Source organism: Canis lupus, chromosome 19, assembly GCF_048164855.1.
Source record: "Canis lupus baileyi chromosome 19, mCanLup2.hap1, whole genome shotgun sequence".
Taxonomy (NCBI): Eukaryota; Metazoa; Chordata; class Mammalia; order Carnivora; family Canidae; genus Canis; species Canis lupus.
The window spans coordinates 52143706-52158361 of NC_132856.1; the positions used below are offsets into that span (position 1 = coordinate 52143706).

The following is a 14656-nucleotide window of genomic DNA, read 5'->3' on the forward strand; positions in this document are numbered from 1 at the left end:
TGAATCCTGGAAACCACCCAATGAGTGGAGTTTGCCCACCGGACAGATGGGCAAACTGAGGCTTCTCAGAGCTACCCAAAAGCCTGATCAGGCTCCAACAGACAGCCACCAATTTGCAGGTTTTCGCTTGGGAGCTGGCCCCTGTGTTCTGGGGCCCCAGAACACTCTAAGGGTCAGGAAAGAATCCAGCAGAAAGTTCCTCCCAGGATCCTATTTCCAACTGATACAGAAATTCAAGTTTCATCCCTCAGCTCCCTTGTCCACTGCATGCTCCCCCTACCCACTACTGCAGGGGTAGGGCCAGACAGCCAGGGACTGCCAGCGCACTGAAGGGCAGGCAGTGACAAGGCTCGACACCTCTACAGACAGAAGAAAGGATCAATTTGGGCCAGAAGTCAGTATTTGCAAGGGACCAAGCTTTAGAGTCAGCCTAAGAGAACCAGACAACAGAGACCCTAGGGTCCAGCCAGCCAGCCAGACTGCAGAAGCCAGCCAGCGTAACCCAACAGAGGTACGGCTAAGTGTGAAAGTCTGCGAGGCGGCCAGACAGCACAGGTCGCCCTAGACAGCTAGCCAGGCGGCGGGGGGCTGCCCGGAGGGACTGGACAGATGGACAGCCAAATGGTGGCGGCAAGGAGTTCCATCCAGGACAGAGCGACGGCCAACCAGACGGCAGGGGCTGCTCCAGAGAAGTGAACAGCCAGCCAGACCACAGGGGTCGAACCAATAGGTATCTGGCTGGCAGGGTTCGGACAGACAGGGAAGAGGGACTTGACCCTGACCCCCCGATGGTAGAGCTCGGCCGTGGAAAGCTGGGCACAGAGGAGTCGGCGACGGTCCACCGCACTTCCTGGCCCACGCCCCCCGGCCGGTGAGACGCCCCGAGGGCCCGAGCCGGCTCCCCAGCCCGGCAGGAAGCCCTCCGCCCGGGGCGTCCCACAGAGCCCGCCTCCCCGTCCCCGTCCCCGTCGCGGGCACGCAAGCGCCGCAGTTACGCCGGCTGCGCAGGGCGCGCCATTCCCGGTCCGCCCTCCGCGCCCTAGGCCGCCGCCCGCCCGCCGTCGCCGCCGCGCTCGCTCACCGGCCTACGAAGTTCTCGAGCACCGAGCTCTTGCCGGCGCTCTGGCCGCCCACCACGGCGATCTGCGGCAGGTCCAGGTGGCAGCTCTGGCCGATGGAGCTGAAAGCGTCCTGCAGCTTGTTGACCAGCGGGATCAGCTCTTCCATCCCGCGGTTGCCCATGGCGCCGGCGGCCCCGGCCCGAGCGCCCCGCGCTCCCCGCCTGCCCCCGGCCCTTAACGACGCGGCCCCGCGGCGTCCGCGGCCGTTGCTCCCCGCCCGCCCGGGCCTCGGCGCGACGCCCGCTCCCGGCTCGGCCTCACAGTCGCCGCCTCATCCGGTTCTCAGACGACACCCGACCCGAGCGACCTCCCGCCCGGGCCCCGGGGCTGCGCCCAAAGCCCTCATGCCGCCCCCGATTGGCCGGCCCCGCTGCCACTCGTACCCAGGAGCCAATGAAAGAGAGGCATAGGTCTCCGGTTGAGTAGACCTTCCCGCCTGGGGACCTCCCGGCGGGCGCATTGGACGCCAGAACTGTCGTTTCTGCGCAAGAGCCAATAGCGTGGGGCAGCGAGTTGTCAAGGCCAGGAGGCGGTGTTTCGGGAAAAGGCACTGTTGGCCCCGCCCATCTTGGGGAGGTCCCTGACGGCAAGAAAACCTAAGTCTCATTGGCAGGAAGACGGGCCAGTCAACAGTGCGGGCCAATGACGTTAGGGATCGATTCATAGACTCTGGTTTGTCACTTGATACTACCTAGTTCCCTAAGAATTTCCCATTGGCTTATATAAATATCACTCCGTTCCTCCAACCAACAAAGCCAAAGAGGACGGGCGTTGACCTCCGAATCCTGACTTTGATTGAGAACTTAGCTGTCAATCAAAGAATCTCCCGTTCTTGTGATTGTTGTAGGTCTATTAGAGTCTTCTGGAGTAAAGAAGGGCCACCGTACTCAAAGAAGGGCGACACCTCGTGGTGGGACCTGGTAATGATAATCGCTTCTGCGTTTCCGGCCTCTAGAGAAAACTACAAGTCCCAGAACGCATCTCGGCCCCGGGCTTGCAAACCAACTCTTCGCGCGGGGTTGCAATACACTTTGAAGATTAATCGGGCGTTAGTGGTTCCTAGGGAGAGGCGGGCTGGCGCTGCATCCTTGTCTCTCCCTTTTATTCCTATAAAGTCCCACCTTCATGCTTTTACAAATTTTGTGCCCTTTCCTAGGAACACCCTCCGCTCACGCCACGACTTGACTCGGCTAACAGCTGCAACGTTGTTCCCCTACCTCTTCAACTTGAGCGCATCGTGACCTCTTGGAGCACCCAATGAAACTCAACGGATCCTCTCCCCTTGAAAAGATACTATTTTGCAGTGTTGGAACTAGGAATCTTGACCTCGTGGGAAAAAAGCCTGAGATAGGTGGAAGGATTTTATGAGAAGTGATTTGATCCCCTGGGCGTGCATTGGCCAGAGAAGCAGCCCAATAAGGAGTCAGATGCCATGGAGGTAGGGAAGTGGGCCGATGGGGCAGTATGGGGCAGTATCGGAGGAATAGAGAAATAGTGGGGAGGAGGACGGCAGAGTGGCCCATGGTATATGCCTGCTCCAAGACCTAAAACCCCGATTGCAGAGAGATGGGCAAAAAAGTCAACCGAGACAAGGCGTGGCATTGCAGCCTTCACCACGGCAACCTGGAAACACCCTAGAAGCTCCTTCTCTGAGCTGGTTAAATAAATACTGTGCAAGAACTGTAAGAAACACAGGAAGTCTTCATGTTCCAACATGTTAACAATTTGAAATATACTGAGAGAAAAAAAAAGATACAGAACCACTCGTAAAGGAGGCCCACATTCATGAAAAATATATACACATGGAAAACCTCTGAGAGAATACACACATTGATGAAAGTAGTTGCATTTTTATGCTATTGGAATAGTGGATCCTACTTTTGGATTACTTTCTCAATATAAAAACCCTTATCTTCTCAGAGCAGCAGCTCTGTAATTGGCCATATCTAGGTTAAGTCATGCGCCTATTTGCTCATGTCATTCCTCTAAACCTGTCTCCTTATCTGTAAAATGGGGAATGCAGCTACACGTGCATCATAGGGTGGCAAGAACTAAACACAGACAACAGCCATTTAGAACAGTACCAGGCACAGTGTAAGCACCGGCTGGATCACACCTACCGTCCTCACCATGTTTACTGACAGCAAAATTGTGCCACAAGTCAAGAGTCAAGGCTAAGAGCATGAGCACTGGAGCCAGGCTACTACTTCTCAGTGGTGACCCTGGGGAAGCTATTTCCCTCTATGCCTGTTTCCTCACTTTTGAAAAGTGGGGGAACAAGAGGTGCCCCTCTCAGGACAGCTGGGGAGGCCTTGAGCCAGAGGAAAAAGGATGCAGCTCCCACACTGTGGCGCATCCTCTATGCTGGGCTGAGCCAGGTAGTTTCCAGATATCAGCTGCTGCTGTGGTTACTTATTATTATCAACAAGGGGAGGGAACACTGGCCACAGAGACACTCAGAGGAAGAAGAGGACTGAGACAGGCCACCTTCCCAAGAAGGCACAGATAGTCTAAGTTAGAATAATAATTTTTTAAAAATCCTTCCAATACCTCCCGTTCCCTCCCTCCCCCAAGCCAGATCAACGCAGTGTGATTCCCACAGAGGCCAGGGCTTCAGTGGCCCAGGTGGGACAGAGGGTGGGGTCCCCATACATGGTGCCCATGAAGTCCCGCACGAAGTCAGGGAAGCGCTTCTCCACAATGCTGGCACGCACAGCACTCATCAGCTGCAGCTGCAGGGGGTAGGCGTCAGCCAAGGTCTCAGCCAAGGGGCCCCAGAATCCTCCCCCATGACCACCACCTCCTCCCCCAACACCATGCCTGGCCCACCCTGGCCGTAGGCCCACCTGGTAGGCAATATTGTGGACAGTGAGGTGGTGCAGGGCAGCAGTGTTGTCACTGTGGAGCAGTGCGTGCAGGAAGGCCCGGCTGTGCCTGTGGACAGGAGGTGAGGCTCAGCCATGCAGAGTCCTGCACCCCTCCACACCCTCTCCCAGCCCCCAGGCCCATCTTCCCCTACTTCTGGCAGGTGGGACAGGTACAGTTGGAGTCTATGGGTCGGAAGTCCTTCTCATACTGCTTCTTCTTCAGCTGCAGGTTCCCGGTGGGCACCAAAGCGGAGCCAAAGCGCTGGGGGAAGGGTGGAGGAAGGGAAGATGGGTCAACCAGATCTTCATGCTCACTGGCCCCACCCCCACTTTGCCCACCCCTGCAACACCCCCTGCCCCGTCTGCCCCCTGCCCAGGGCCTCACCGCAGTCCTTGTGGGAAAGACGCAGTCGAACATGTCACATCCAAGAGCCACGCAGACCACCAGATCAGTGGCATAGCTGGGGGCAGGGTCATGGAGGGGAGGGAGCAGAGAACCTCATGCCCTGGTCACACACCCAGGTCTCCCCCAACACACACACTCTGGCTCCCCAGGGACTGGGCCACATTCCCTCTGAACCACCCCCAGAGGAAAGCCATGTTCTCCTTTGGTCCCCTCCCAAGCAGGGCTGTGTCCTTCCACCAATGCCAGCCCACGCAGGAGTCCCCAGGAACCCGCTCCCCGCAGGTAGGGCCGGTTCGCCTCTCCCCCACATACCCGACCCCCATCAGGTATCGTGGCTTGTCCTTAGGCAGCCTTGAGGTGCTCAGAGCCACCATCCTCCAGAACTGGCCCTTGCTTTCGCCCCCACTCAGGCCCCCGATGGCGAAGCCCGGCACGTCCCTCTTGGTCATCTCTGGGGGCACAGGGCAATGTGAGGGGCCACCAGACAAAAGAACATATGCCTCCTCCTCTGCAGCCCCAGGGCAGAGCCGGCCCTGACCTCCACAGTCCCTCAGGAAGAAAGGGGGGGAGGGGGTCTGTCTGTCTGTCTAAGGGCTGCTGGTGATCTCAGCTATCATTTGTTGAGTGCCTGCTGCGTGTGAGGTCCCCTCTCATCCTTCAATTCTCAGGAGAGGCCCACAGCCTGTGCTCCCAGCCGACACCTAAGATGAAGCCAGGTATGTTTTCAAAACTGAGAATTTTCCAGATTTAGAACAGTAAACATCCTATATGCTGGATAACAGCCTGTACTCAAACAGTGAAACATTTATGCAGCAAAACACGTAGAGACTCCCAAAAACTGGGGTGAATAACCAGAGGTCTGGTCTTGCCACCAAATGAGTTAGCTACAAATTCCTGAGTGGTTTGCATTTTCAAAATGGGCTATTAGGCTCCAGAATTTGCAGAGAACGGGCGGCAGCTCCGCACTTGTTGTCAAGGTGTTCAGAGCTTGACATTGGCCAGAGGCCGCATATTCCAGAGACTGGATTTGAACTCGGGTCTAACTGCCACACCCAGCCATGTCTTGGGCCCCAGTTGCCTAGTTCAACCAGGGGAGGCCACAGTATCCACAAAAGGGACCCGATCCAAGGGTCAGGTTTCGAAGCTGGAATGCACATCAGAATCAACTAGGGACAAGTTGTTCAAATGTGGCCTCCTGGGTGCCCCTACAGTGGACTCAAATCCAGTCGTTGGGGAAAACCCAGGTGGGGCTGGTGCAGGTGAGCTTGGAGCACTTTGAGAAGCACCACCAGCATAGTCAGGCTGGCCTGATTGTCGAATTCATTTCTTGGTCAACCTGCAGGTGGCCAAGAAATGAATCCTACAGGGCAAGACTAGCATGGTAGTTTTTTGTTTTTTTTTTTTAATGAGAGAACAGAGAATACCAGAACATGTTTCACGTATAAGGATCATGTTTCATGAAGTCTTGGTTTCTGCTTTCATCTATGTCCACATATACTGGGCTGTGACATGAAATGTTATCTCTAACTGGGGATCTCCATAAAAAAGACTTACCAGACCGGGAGCTGGGCACAGCTTGAGGACAAAAGGAATTACAACAAGGGCAGTCTTCACAATGGCACACACTGATGCCTGCCAGGTGCAGGCACAAGACTTTGAACATTTTCCCGTTTATCTTCACTTCGACCCTATGACATAGGGATATGTGCCCATTTTACAGAGAAAAAAGTGAGGCTCAGAGAGGCCAAGCCACTAGCCCAAGGGTTCACAGCCATGCGGCAGCAAATCAGAGGTATGGATCCTGCCAGCCAAACACCAGGATCCAGAGTCTTGCCCATGACACCTCATTGCCTTTGAGCCCCATCTCTGCCTCCCTTTTGTCTCCATTGCCATGTCCTTCATACAGGCCTGTCACTCTTCCCCTGAGCAAATACTCCAATGTCTTCATGGGCCTTCTGCTTCCTATCCTACCGGGATTTTTCTATGATGCCCCTTGTTCCCTGTCACTTTCCCACTCAACAGGCCTCAATGGCTCCCCAGTACCTCAGTGTGGTATCCCAGGGCCTCCAACGTCAGCACAATGCCCCAAGCCCAACCCCTCATTCCTGACCCTGAAGAGGAAGCAGCATCTGTATTGGTTAACGCCATAGGTTCTATAACCCAGGAACAGGCTCCAATTCCCAGCTCTGCAACATCCAAGCTGCGTGGCTTGGGGTAAGTGACTTTACACCTCTATGTTTCAGGTTCCCCTTCTGTAACCTTACAGGATGGTTACAAAAACTCAATGGGTCAATCTGTACCAGCATGTGGCATAGCGTCTGGTGAACATCCCAAAATTGCTAGCTATTGGATTTCCAATCATTCTGCGAAGATTCTAGTCCATTCTGCCTCTGGGCCTTTGCTTCGATTATTCCTTCCACCCATCAACAACCACCATCAGCACCATCACATGACAGGCCCAGGTGGGGCCCTCAGTGATGGACAAGCCCTGGATCTACCAACACTTGGCTCTACCTTCGAGGCAGGTGGCCCGGAGGTCCGCGTCTAGCCCACCCTGGATGATGGCAAAGAGGTTTTGCTTGTCTGGCCGCTGATGGGCTGCAATGCAACGGTCCAGCCAGCGAATTGACCTGTAAGAGGACCCCAGTCATGAGCCCTAGGGTAGGGAGACAAAGCTATAGGATTAGGATCCCCTCCCCCAATACACAAACACACACACACCTGTACATGGCCTCCTCCACACGTGGCCCTGTCACAGTGCTGCTGACCACATCATCCAGTTGCATGATGATGTCTGAGCCTGGGGGAAGTGGGGGGTGAGACAGAAGCACCATCACTAGGAAAGGTTTCACTTCCTGTTGGGGACAATCAGGACTCAAGAAGTTCCTCCTTGGGTCTTGCTGACTCCCACACAGCCCCCCAGTCTGTTTATACAACAACCAGAGGGAGCTCTTAAAGATACCCATTTGATCTTGCCTCACCCAGCTAAAACCCTGCCCAGGCACATAGAGTAAACTTCCACTTCTGCAAATTTACCTTTTTTTTTTTTTTTTAATTTTTTATTTATTTATGATAGTCACAGAGAGAGAGAGAGAGAGAGAGAGAGGCAGAGACACAGGCAGAGGGAGAAGCAGGCTCCATGCACCGGGAGCCCGACGTGGGATTCGATCCCGGGTCTCCAGGATCGCGCCCTGGGCCAAAGGCAGGCACCAAACCGCTGCGCCACCCAGGGATCCCCAAATTTACCTTTTAAAAACAAAATGTTGTGTCTACAAAGTGATCCTCCATGGTATAGCAGGCAATAGCATGATGGGAGCCCAAGTGACCATCAACAGGGAACTGGCTAAATAAATCATGGTCCAACCCTTGACAGAACATTCCTTTCCCTCAATTCCAAAATCAAGAAGCTTCTTAAAATCAAAGACTTTATCTTATGCTTATGGCATACCTAATTTGGCAGCAAAACCCAGAACAGTTATAATCTTTCATAAAATCCAATTTAGCAGGTGCTTATTCAGTCTTAAAAAGGAAGAAAATTAAAAAAAAAAATAAAATAAAAAAAAAAAAGGAAGAAAATTAAAAAAAAAGGGGGGGGGAGAAACTTTTAACATATACTACAACTTTGTGGCCACTATGCTCAGTGAAATAAGCCACACACAAAAAGACAAATACTGTATGATTCCATTTATATAAGGTCCCTAGAAATGTCAAATTCATAGAGGCAGGAAGTAGGTAAGAGGAGCCAGAGGCTGGTGGAGAGGGATAGAGAGTTAGTGTTTAATGCGAACAGAGTTTCAGTTTCACAAGATGAAGAGTTCTGAAGAGGGATGGTGGTGATGGTTGAACAATGCAAATGTGCATAATGCCACTGACTTGGACACTTAAAACATGGTTATAATAGGGGTGCCTGGCTGGCTCAGTCAGTAGAGCATGCCACTCTGGGTCTCACAGTCAAGTTCAAACCCCACATTGGGCATGGCACCTACTTAAAGAAATAAGTAAATTTAAAAAGTGAAAAGTAAAAATAAATGAGTAAAAATGGTTAAATTTTTTTAATGGTAAATTTTTATGTGACATGTATTTTGCCACAATTTTTTTTTTTTAAAGATTTTATTTATTCATTCATGAGAAACAGAGAGAGACAGAGACCTAGGCAGAGGGAGAAGCAGGTTCCCTGCGCGGAGCCTGATATGGGAATCGATCTCAGGACCCAGGGATCACAACCTGAGCCAAAGGCAGACGTTCAACCACTGAGTCACCCAGGTGCCCCACCACCATTTTTTTTTCTAAGATTTTATTTATTTATTCATGAGAGACACAGAGATAGAGGCAAAGACACAGGCAGAGGGAGAAGCAGGCTAATGCAGAGAGCCAGACACGGGACTCAGTTCCAGGTCTCCAGGACCACACCCTGGACCGAAGGCGACACTAAACCGCTGAGCCACCCAGGCTGCCCTACAATATTTTTTAATGGAAAAAAGAAAAAGTAACGTTTCACAGGGTACTGCCCCAGACCTTCTAGGATGCTATGTATACTACATTATTTTTATAAAATATTACAATTCTGAACTGACCTGAAGAATTTCAGATTAGGGGCTGTGGATTTATACATGTTAGAAACGCCCAGGGAATATTGCCAAGATGCATCATTACAGGAAAAAAGCACACACAGTGCACCACACAAACCCAAGATGGGGCAATTTAATAAATAAACAAACCCATGATATCATGGTGATCCTAGAAAAACTGAATGAAAAGATTCATTCATCACTGCTGGAAGATGCTAAGTAATTAATCCATGAAAACCCAGTAAATGAGGAAAGGAATGAATCCCACTTTTCCTATATGAATTAAACAAGCTGGTCTCCCAAGGGTAGGTGAGGGACATTTGTCTTTACAGAAATAACCTGGTTGATGAATGAAGAAAGAATATTACCACTTTGGAACTCCTAATGGCATGATAGTCCCAGGCAGAGTGTTGATGGTTCACTGGGAGACACCAGCAGACATTAGGGGCTTCCTGATGGAAATATACATGATGTGAAGCCCTCTTGCCAAAGGAAAGAACGTGAATCTGGCGCAGACCTTGAACTCTGACCCCCACCAACTAAGTAAACCCAGAAGGCAGAGGAAAACTGTTACACAGCACTATGGAGAAGTGGCCAGCAAAAGTCATTCTCTGTGACACACTACAGGGGAAAGGAACTCGTTTCTTCAAGGAGCAAATTTCTTTAAAAAAAAAAAAAAAAGGACAGTGCCTGGGTGGCTCAGTCAGTTAAACCCCAGACTCCTGATTTCCATTCAGGTCATGATCTCAAGGGTGGGGAGATCCAGACCCACCTCGAAAACCACATCCAGCCCTTGGCCCTTCCTCAGTGCTTGGGATCCTCTGCCTCTCCCTCTGCCCCTCCCTCCACCCTCTCAAATAATTAAAATCTTTAACAAAAAAAAAAAAAAAAAAAAAGGAAGAGGGGCCCCTGGGTCAGTCAGTTAAGCATCTGCCTTGGGTTCAGGACATGATTCCTGGGTTCTGGGATCCAACCCCCATTGGGCTCCCTGTTCAGCAGGGAACTTGCTTCTCTAGCTCCCCCTCCCGCTCCCCCTGCTTTCACACTTCTGCGAGCTGTCAAATAAATAAAATCATTTAAAAAAAGGAAAAAGGGAAGGGGGTAGAGCTAGAAACTACATGTGTACTATATACAATAAAGAGAAACGTTCATTGTCTTTACCAAGGAATGGCGAGGGGTGGGGGGTGGGGGGAGGGGGTACTGATGGAAATGCGAGGGACCTAAAGCATCCCCAATCCCCCTTTGGTGCTTCCATAATTTCAACATATCTTTGCCGAGCTAATTTGTCATTTAGGAGAAATAATAGCAATAAAATCATAACAAAAGCTACGACACGCCAGGCACTGTGTTAAGAGATTTACAAACATTACGTCATTATTCCTGTGAACTATCCCCATTCAAGTCCGCTCGTGTGAAGCTCAGGCAGGGGGAGTGACCTACCCGAAGCCCAGCAGCAAGGAAGGAAAGCGCCCGCCTCACCTCCACCCTCTAGAGGCAAGGGAAGGGGAGGCCGCCCCAGATTCGCTCACCTAAAGCGTTCTGGATCTCCACGGACTTCTCCGGGCTCAGGAGGGTCTCGTCGCCGTCGTAGGGGGAGCGGAAGCGGACGCCCTCCTCCGTCACCTCGGACAGGGACACCAGAGACACCATCTGGAAGCCGCCGCTGTCCTGGGGGAAATCCCACCGCAGGGCGGTCAGAGGGGTGGGACTGGAGACCCTCCACCTCTGACAAGTGCCCTGGGACCCCGGCCCCGATGCCACCTCACCGTCAGCAGATTGTGGGGCCAGTTCATGAAGCCGTGGAGACCGTGGGCTTTCTGGATCAGCTCGGGTCCCTGGGTTAGCGGAAGAAAGGATCAGGTTAGGGGCGAGCGCTGCCCTGAGGGCTCATGTTGAAGGACAGAGCTGGCCAGCTCGGGTCCCCGCCGCTCCCTCACGCCCAACACAAGGCCCGGGCCACCAGGGTCACTCGGTAGGTGTTTGTGGATTGACTTGGAGGCCCGTGTCTCGGAGGAGCCCGTACTCCCCACTCTCTGCCGCCGCCCCAACAAGGCAGAACCCACCCACCGGCCTCAGACCCAGATGGTAGGTGTTGCCCAGGCAGATGCGGCAGCCCAGCGCGTCCAGTTGCTCGGCCGTGATGCCCTTCATAGTGGCCTGCGTGCCCACTGGCATGAACACCGGAGTGGCTACCGGCCCGTGCGGCAGCCTCAGCTCTCCTGCCCGGGCCCTGGATCGGCTGCACTCGGCCACCAGCCGCATGATGCGCGGGGCCGACTCTAGAGACGTGGGGTTTACTGCTGCCGCCATCTTAGCTGACGGAACCACGTGGACACTGCAGCACCCTGGGCGGCGCCATGTTGATTGGAGTCACGTGACGCGGGCGCGGGCTGCAGCGGCGGAAGAGAGTGGGGGAACCATGGCAACAGACGCCGGCGCGCTCGTCCCCGCGGAGCGCCCAGTTCGCTCCCACCCGCTGCGTGTTGTCGGGAAAAATAAATATACTTATGGGTTTGAACCCCACCCCGGCCACTTGCCTGCTCTACAATCAAAGCCTCTCTCTAAGCGATCATTTTTCTCCTGTATAAAATGGGGCGAATAATTGTGTTTCGGTATTAAAAACGTTGTAAAAGGGCGCCTGGCTTGGCTTCAGTCGGTAAATCATGCCACTGGATCTCGGGGTTTTAGTTTCAAGCCCCACCTTGGGTGTTGAGATTGCTACAAATCTTTTAACAAAAAGTAAAAATATAAATAAATAAAAACTATGTAAAGACTGAGAAGCATGCATATAGAGATCTTAATCAGATGCCTTGCACAGGCTTTTGTCTATCTTGTCCATTAATTTGTCCCAAGAATTTAGAACAGCACCTAGCACCCAGTACATGCTGAATATACATTGATTTATACAATGAGAGAAAGAATGCCAGATTTACAGATTGAGACCCAGAACCTAACCACATTAATTCATTCATTTATTCAGTGAAGACCTACGTATATACATCCCTACTAGTGCCAGCCTTTGTGCTGCACAGGGATGAGAGGCTGGGTCATGGATTTATTGAGCACTAGCTGTGTTCCTCTAATAACCAAGTATTATATAATATATAAGAACTGTTATTGTTGAAAATGGAGCGGATATCTATCCCAGCCAGCAGAGGGCGCCATTGCCCCAGAATCCTTCCTCTCAGTGGCCCAATGGCCTAAATTGTGCTGATCTGAACAAGATTCTGACCCTTAAGGAGCCTTAGGCTAATGATGCCAGCTTTTCAGGGTGGCAGGAGTCTTCACTGAGGCCAAGTCTGGAAAATGCGCAACCATGAGATTCCACCTCAGGGCCTTTGCACTTGCTATTGCCTTTGTCTGCCATACTTTCTGATTTTCCCATGGCTTTTTTTTGTCAGTTGCTCCTGACTCCCCCAGTCTTAATAATGTTGCACCTCTATCACTCTGTATCATGTCGCTTATAACTTATATTGTACTTTTAAAGCCTCCACACAGGGGATCCCTGGGTGGCGCAGCGGTTTGGCGCCTGCCTTTGGCCCAGGGCACGATCCTGGAGACCCGGGATCGAATCCCACATCAGGCTCCCGGTGCATGGAGCCTGCTTCTCCCTCTGCCTGTGTCTCTGCCTCTCTCTCTCTCTCTCTGTGACTATCATAAATAAATTTAAAAAATTTTTTTTTTAAAATAAAAATAAAGCCTCCACACAGGGATGCCTAGGTGGCTCAGCGGCTGAGCCTCTGCCTTGGGCTCAGGGTGTGATACTGGAATCCCAGGATCCAGTCCTACATCAGGTTCCTTGCAGGAAACCTGCTTCTCCCTCTGCCTGTGTCTCTGCCTCTCTTCCTCTATCTGCCATGAATAAATATATAAAATATTTTTCTATTTTTTTAAGATTTTATTTATTTATTCATGACAGACAGAGAGAGACAGAGGCAGAGACACAGGCAGAGGGAGAATCAGGCTCTATGCAGGGAGCCCGATGTGGGACTCGATCCTGGGCTCTAGGATCACACCCTGGGCTAAGGCAGGTGCTAAACCACTGAGCCACACAGGCATCCCAATAAAACCTTGAAAAAAAAAAAAAGCCTCTATACGTTGACAATGCCCAAATTTTAATCCAGCATAGTCCTCTCATTGAACTCCTCTTTACAGATGCCTCCTTGACATCTCCACTAGCTGTCTGTAGGCACTCAAACTCTAGATGCAACGCTCCTTACTGTCCCCCCCAAGCTTACCTATCTCCTTCCACCCTTCCAGGAACTCAGACCAGAAAACCAGAAACTTACGGGTGGTCCTTGACCTCTGCCTTCCTCCCTACATCTGATATATCAGTAATTTCCAGCTGCTTATTATTAACACACTTCTTTCCATTCTTGTATAAGCCCACCTTGGTCACGGTATCTTTTAATATACTATGGCATTTTACATTAATTTTAATTAACATTTTATGTAAAATTGCTGCAACACATCTGCTATAAATTATATTGCTCTGTAGTTTTCCTTTCTTGTACTGTCTTCATCTGAGTTTGGTGTCCAAATATCTATTTCCTGGAAGATATTGTGCAAAATTGGAATGATCTCTTTCTGGAATATTTTATTAACCCACTTGTATACCCATCTGGTTATGTTGTTTTCCTTGAAGAAATATTTGTAGTTACTGATTTAAGGTGGTGTGTGTGTGTGTTTAATTTTTAAAATACACTCTACAGGGTAGCCCCAGTGGCTCACCGGTTTAGCACTGCCTTCAGCCCAGGGTGTGATCCTGGAGACCTGGGATCGAGTTCTGCATCAGACTCCCTGCATGGGGCCTGGTTCTCCCTCTGCCTGTGCCTCTGCCTCTCTCTTTCTCTGTATCTCTCATGAATACATCAATAAAATCTAATAATAAAAAATAATAATAATAAATAAATAAAATACACTCTACACTGAACATGGGAATCCATCCAACTCAGGACTGGTAAGAGTGACCAAGGGTCCCATGCTCTACAGACTGAGTCAGCCCTGAGCGTCACCCTGGTTCTTGAAAGATAGTCTCAGGGCGCCTGGGTGGCACATTCTGTTAAGCGTTGGACTCTTGATCTCAGGTCAAGTCTTGATCTCAGGAAGGTGAGGTCCAGCCCCATATTGGGCTCCATTTCCAGCATCAAGCCTGCTTAAAAAAAAAAGAAAGAAAAAGAAAAAAAGTTGACAGTTATTTCTCTTAGCCCACTGAACATATTCGGCTCGTGGCTTCCACGGTCACTGTTAAGTAGGATCTTGTAACATTGTCACTGTTAAGTAGGCGGCGGGAATGTGGGGAGCCAGGCCACCTCGCCCTCTGCTTCTGCAGGAGCTCCCGGGCGGGTGGTGAGGACCAGATGCTGTTTGCACGGATGCTGTGGCTGCTGCGGCGGCCCCCCGAGCAGAGTACCGGCCGGAAAGAAGCTACTGGAGGTGAGGGCGACAAAGGACGTGGCCTGGCCGCAGCAGGCACAAGAGACCCAGCCATCGCGGGCTGCAGGCTCTGAGCTGGGCGGGGCGTAGCAAATAAGCAATCCCCTGTGCCCATTCGTCCGCGGTCTGGTCCAGGGCTTTCATTCATGACCCTGGAGAGGCAGAGGGCTCGAGGTTGCAGGTGTTGGACTAGGAAGAGGGACAGGCGGAGGCCACCCTGGATGGACACTTTGAAACTGACCCTCCCTAGCAGGTGGC

General features: G+C 51.5%; 2 protein-coding genes and 1 long non-coding RNA gene across 14 annotated transcripts in view; 1 reads left to right on the forward strand and 2 right to left on the reverse strand.

The window, feature by feature from the left end:
- Positions 1-1331, reverse strand: part of DNM2 (dynamin 2) — an 88303-nt gene extending 86972 nt beyond the window's left edge. For 7 of the 11 annotated variants that reach the window (XM_072787247.1, XM_072787245.1, XM_072787244.1 and 4 more), the window contains exon 1: positions 1082-1295. In XM_072787247.1, coding sequence (XP_072643348.1) covers positions 1082-1242 — 161 coding nt within the window. In that variant the 5' untranslated portion in view covers positions 1243-1295. Of the gene's footprint in view, positions 1-1081 lie in introns of all 11 variants that reach the window. The other 4 variants (XM_072787246.1, XM_072787241.1, XM_072787248.1 and 1 more) reach the window with 3 other exon arrangements.
- A 13-nt stretch (positions 1332-1344) lies between these two features.
- On the forward strand, positions 1345-3256 carry LOC140610803 (uncharacterized). Of its 2 annotated transcripts, XR_012012310.1 has the most exons (4): positions 1349-1793; positions 1969-2041; positions 2278-2559; positions 2684-3256. It is a non-coding gene; the product is annotated as an uncharacterized lncRNA (long non-coding RNA). The 2 variants fall into 2 exon arrangements; XR_012012309.1 differs by having other exon boundaries at positions 1345-1793; positions 2278-3256.
- On the reverse strand, positions 2803-11335 carry QTRT1 (queuine tRNA-ribosyltransferase catalytic subunit 1). Its single transcript, XM_072787249.1, has 10 exons — positions 11030-11335; positions 10729-10797; positions 10492-10630; positions 7116-7194; positions 6909-7024; positions 4707-4845; positions 4374-4449; positions 4141-4250; positions 3968-4055; positions 2803-3853 (listed from the first exon to the last, which is right to left on the reverse strand). The coding sequence occupies exons 1-10, from the start codon at positions 11270-11272 to the stop codon at positions 3701-3703; spliced, it is 1212 nt and encodes a 403-aa protein (XP_072643350.1). The 5' UTR covers positions 11273-11335; the 3' UTR covers positions 2803-3700.
- Between the last annotated feature and the right edge of the window lie 3321 nt (positions 11336-14656).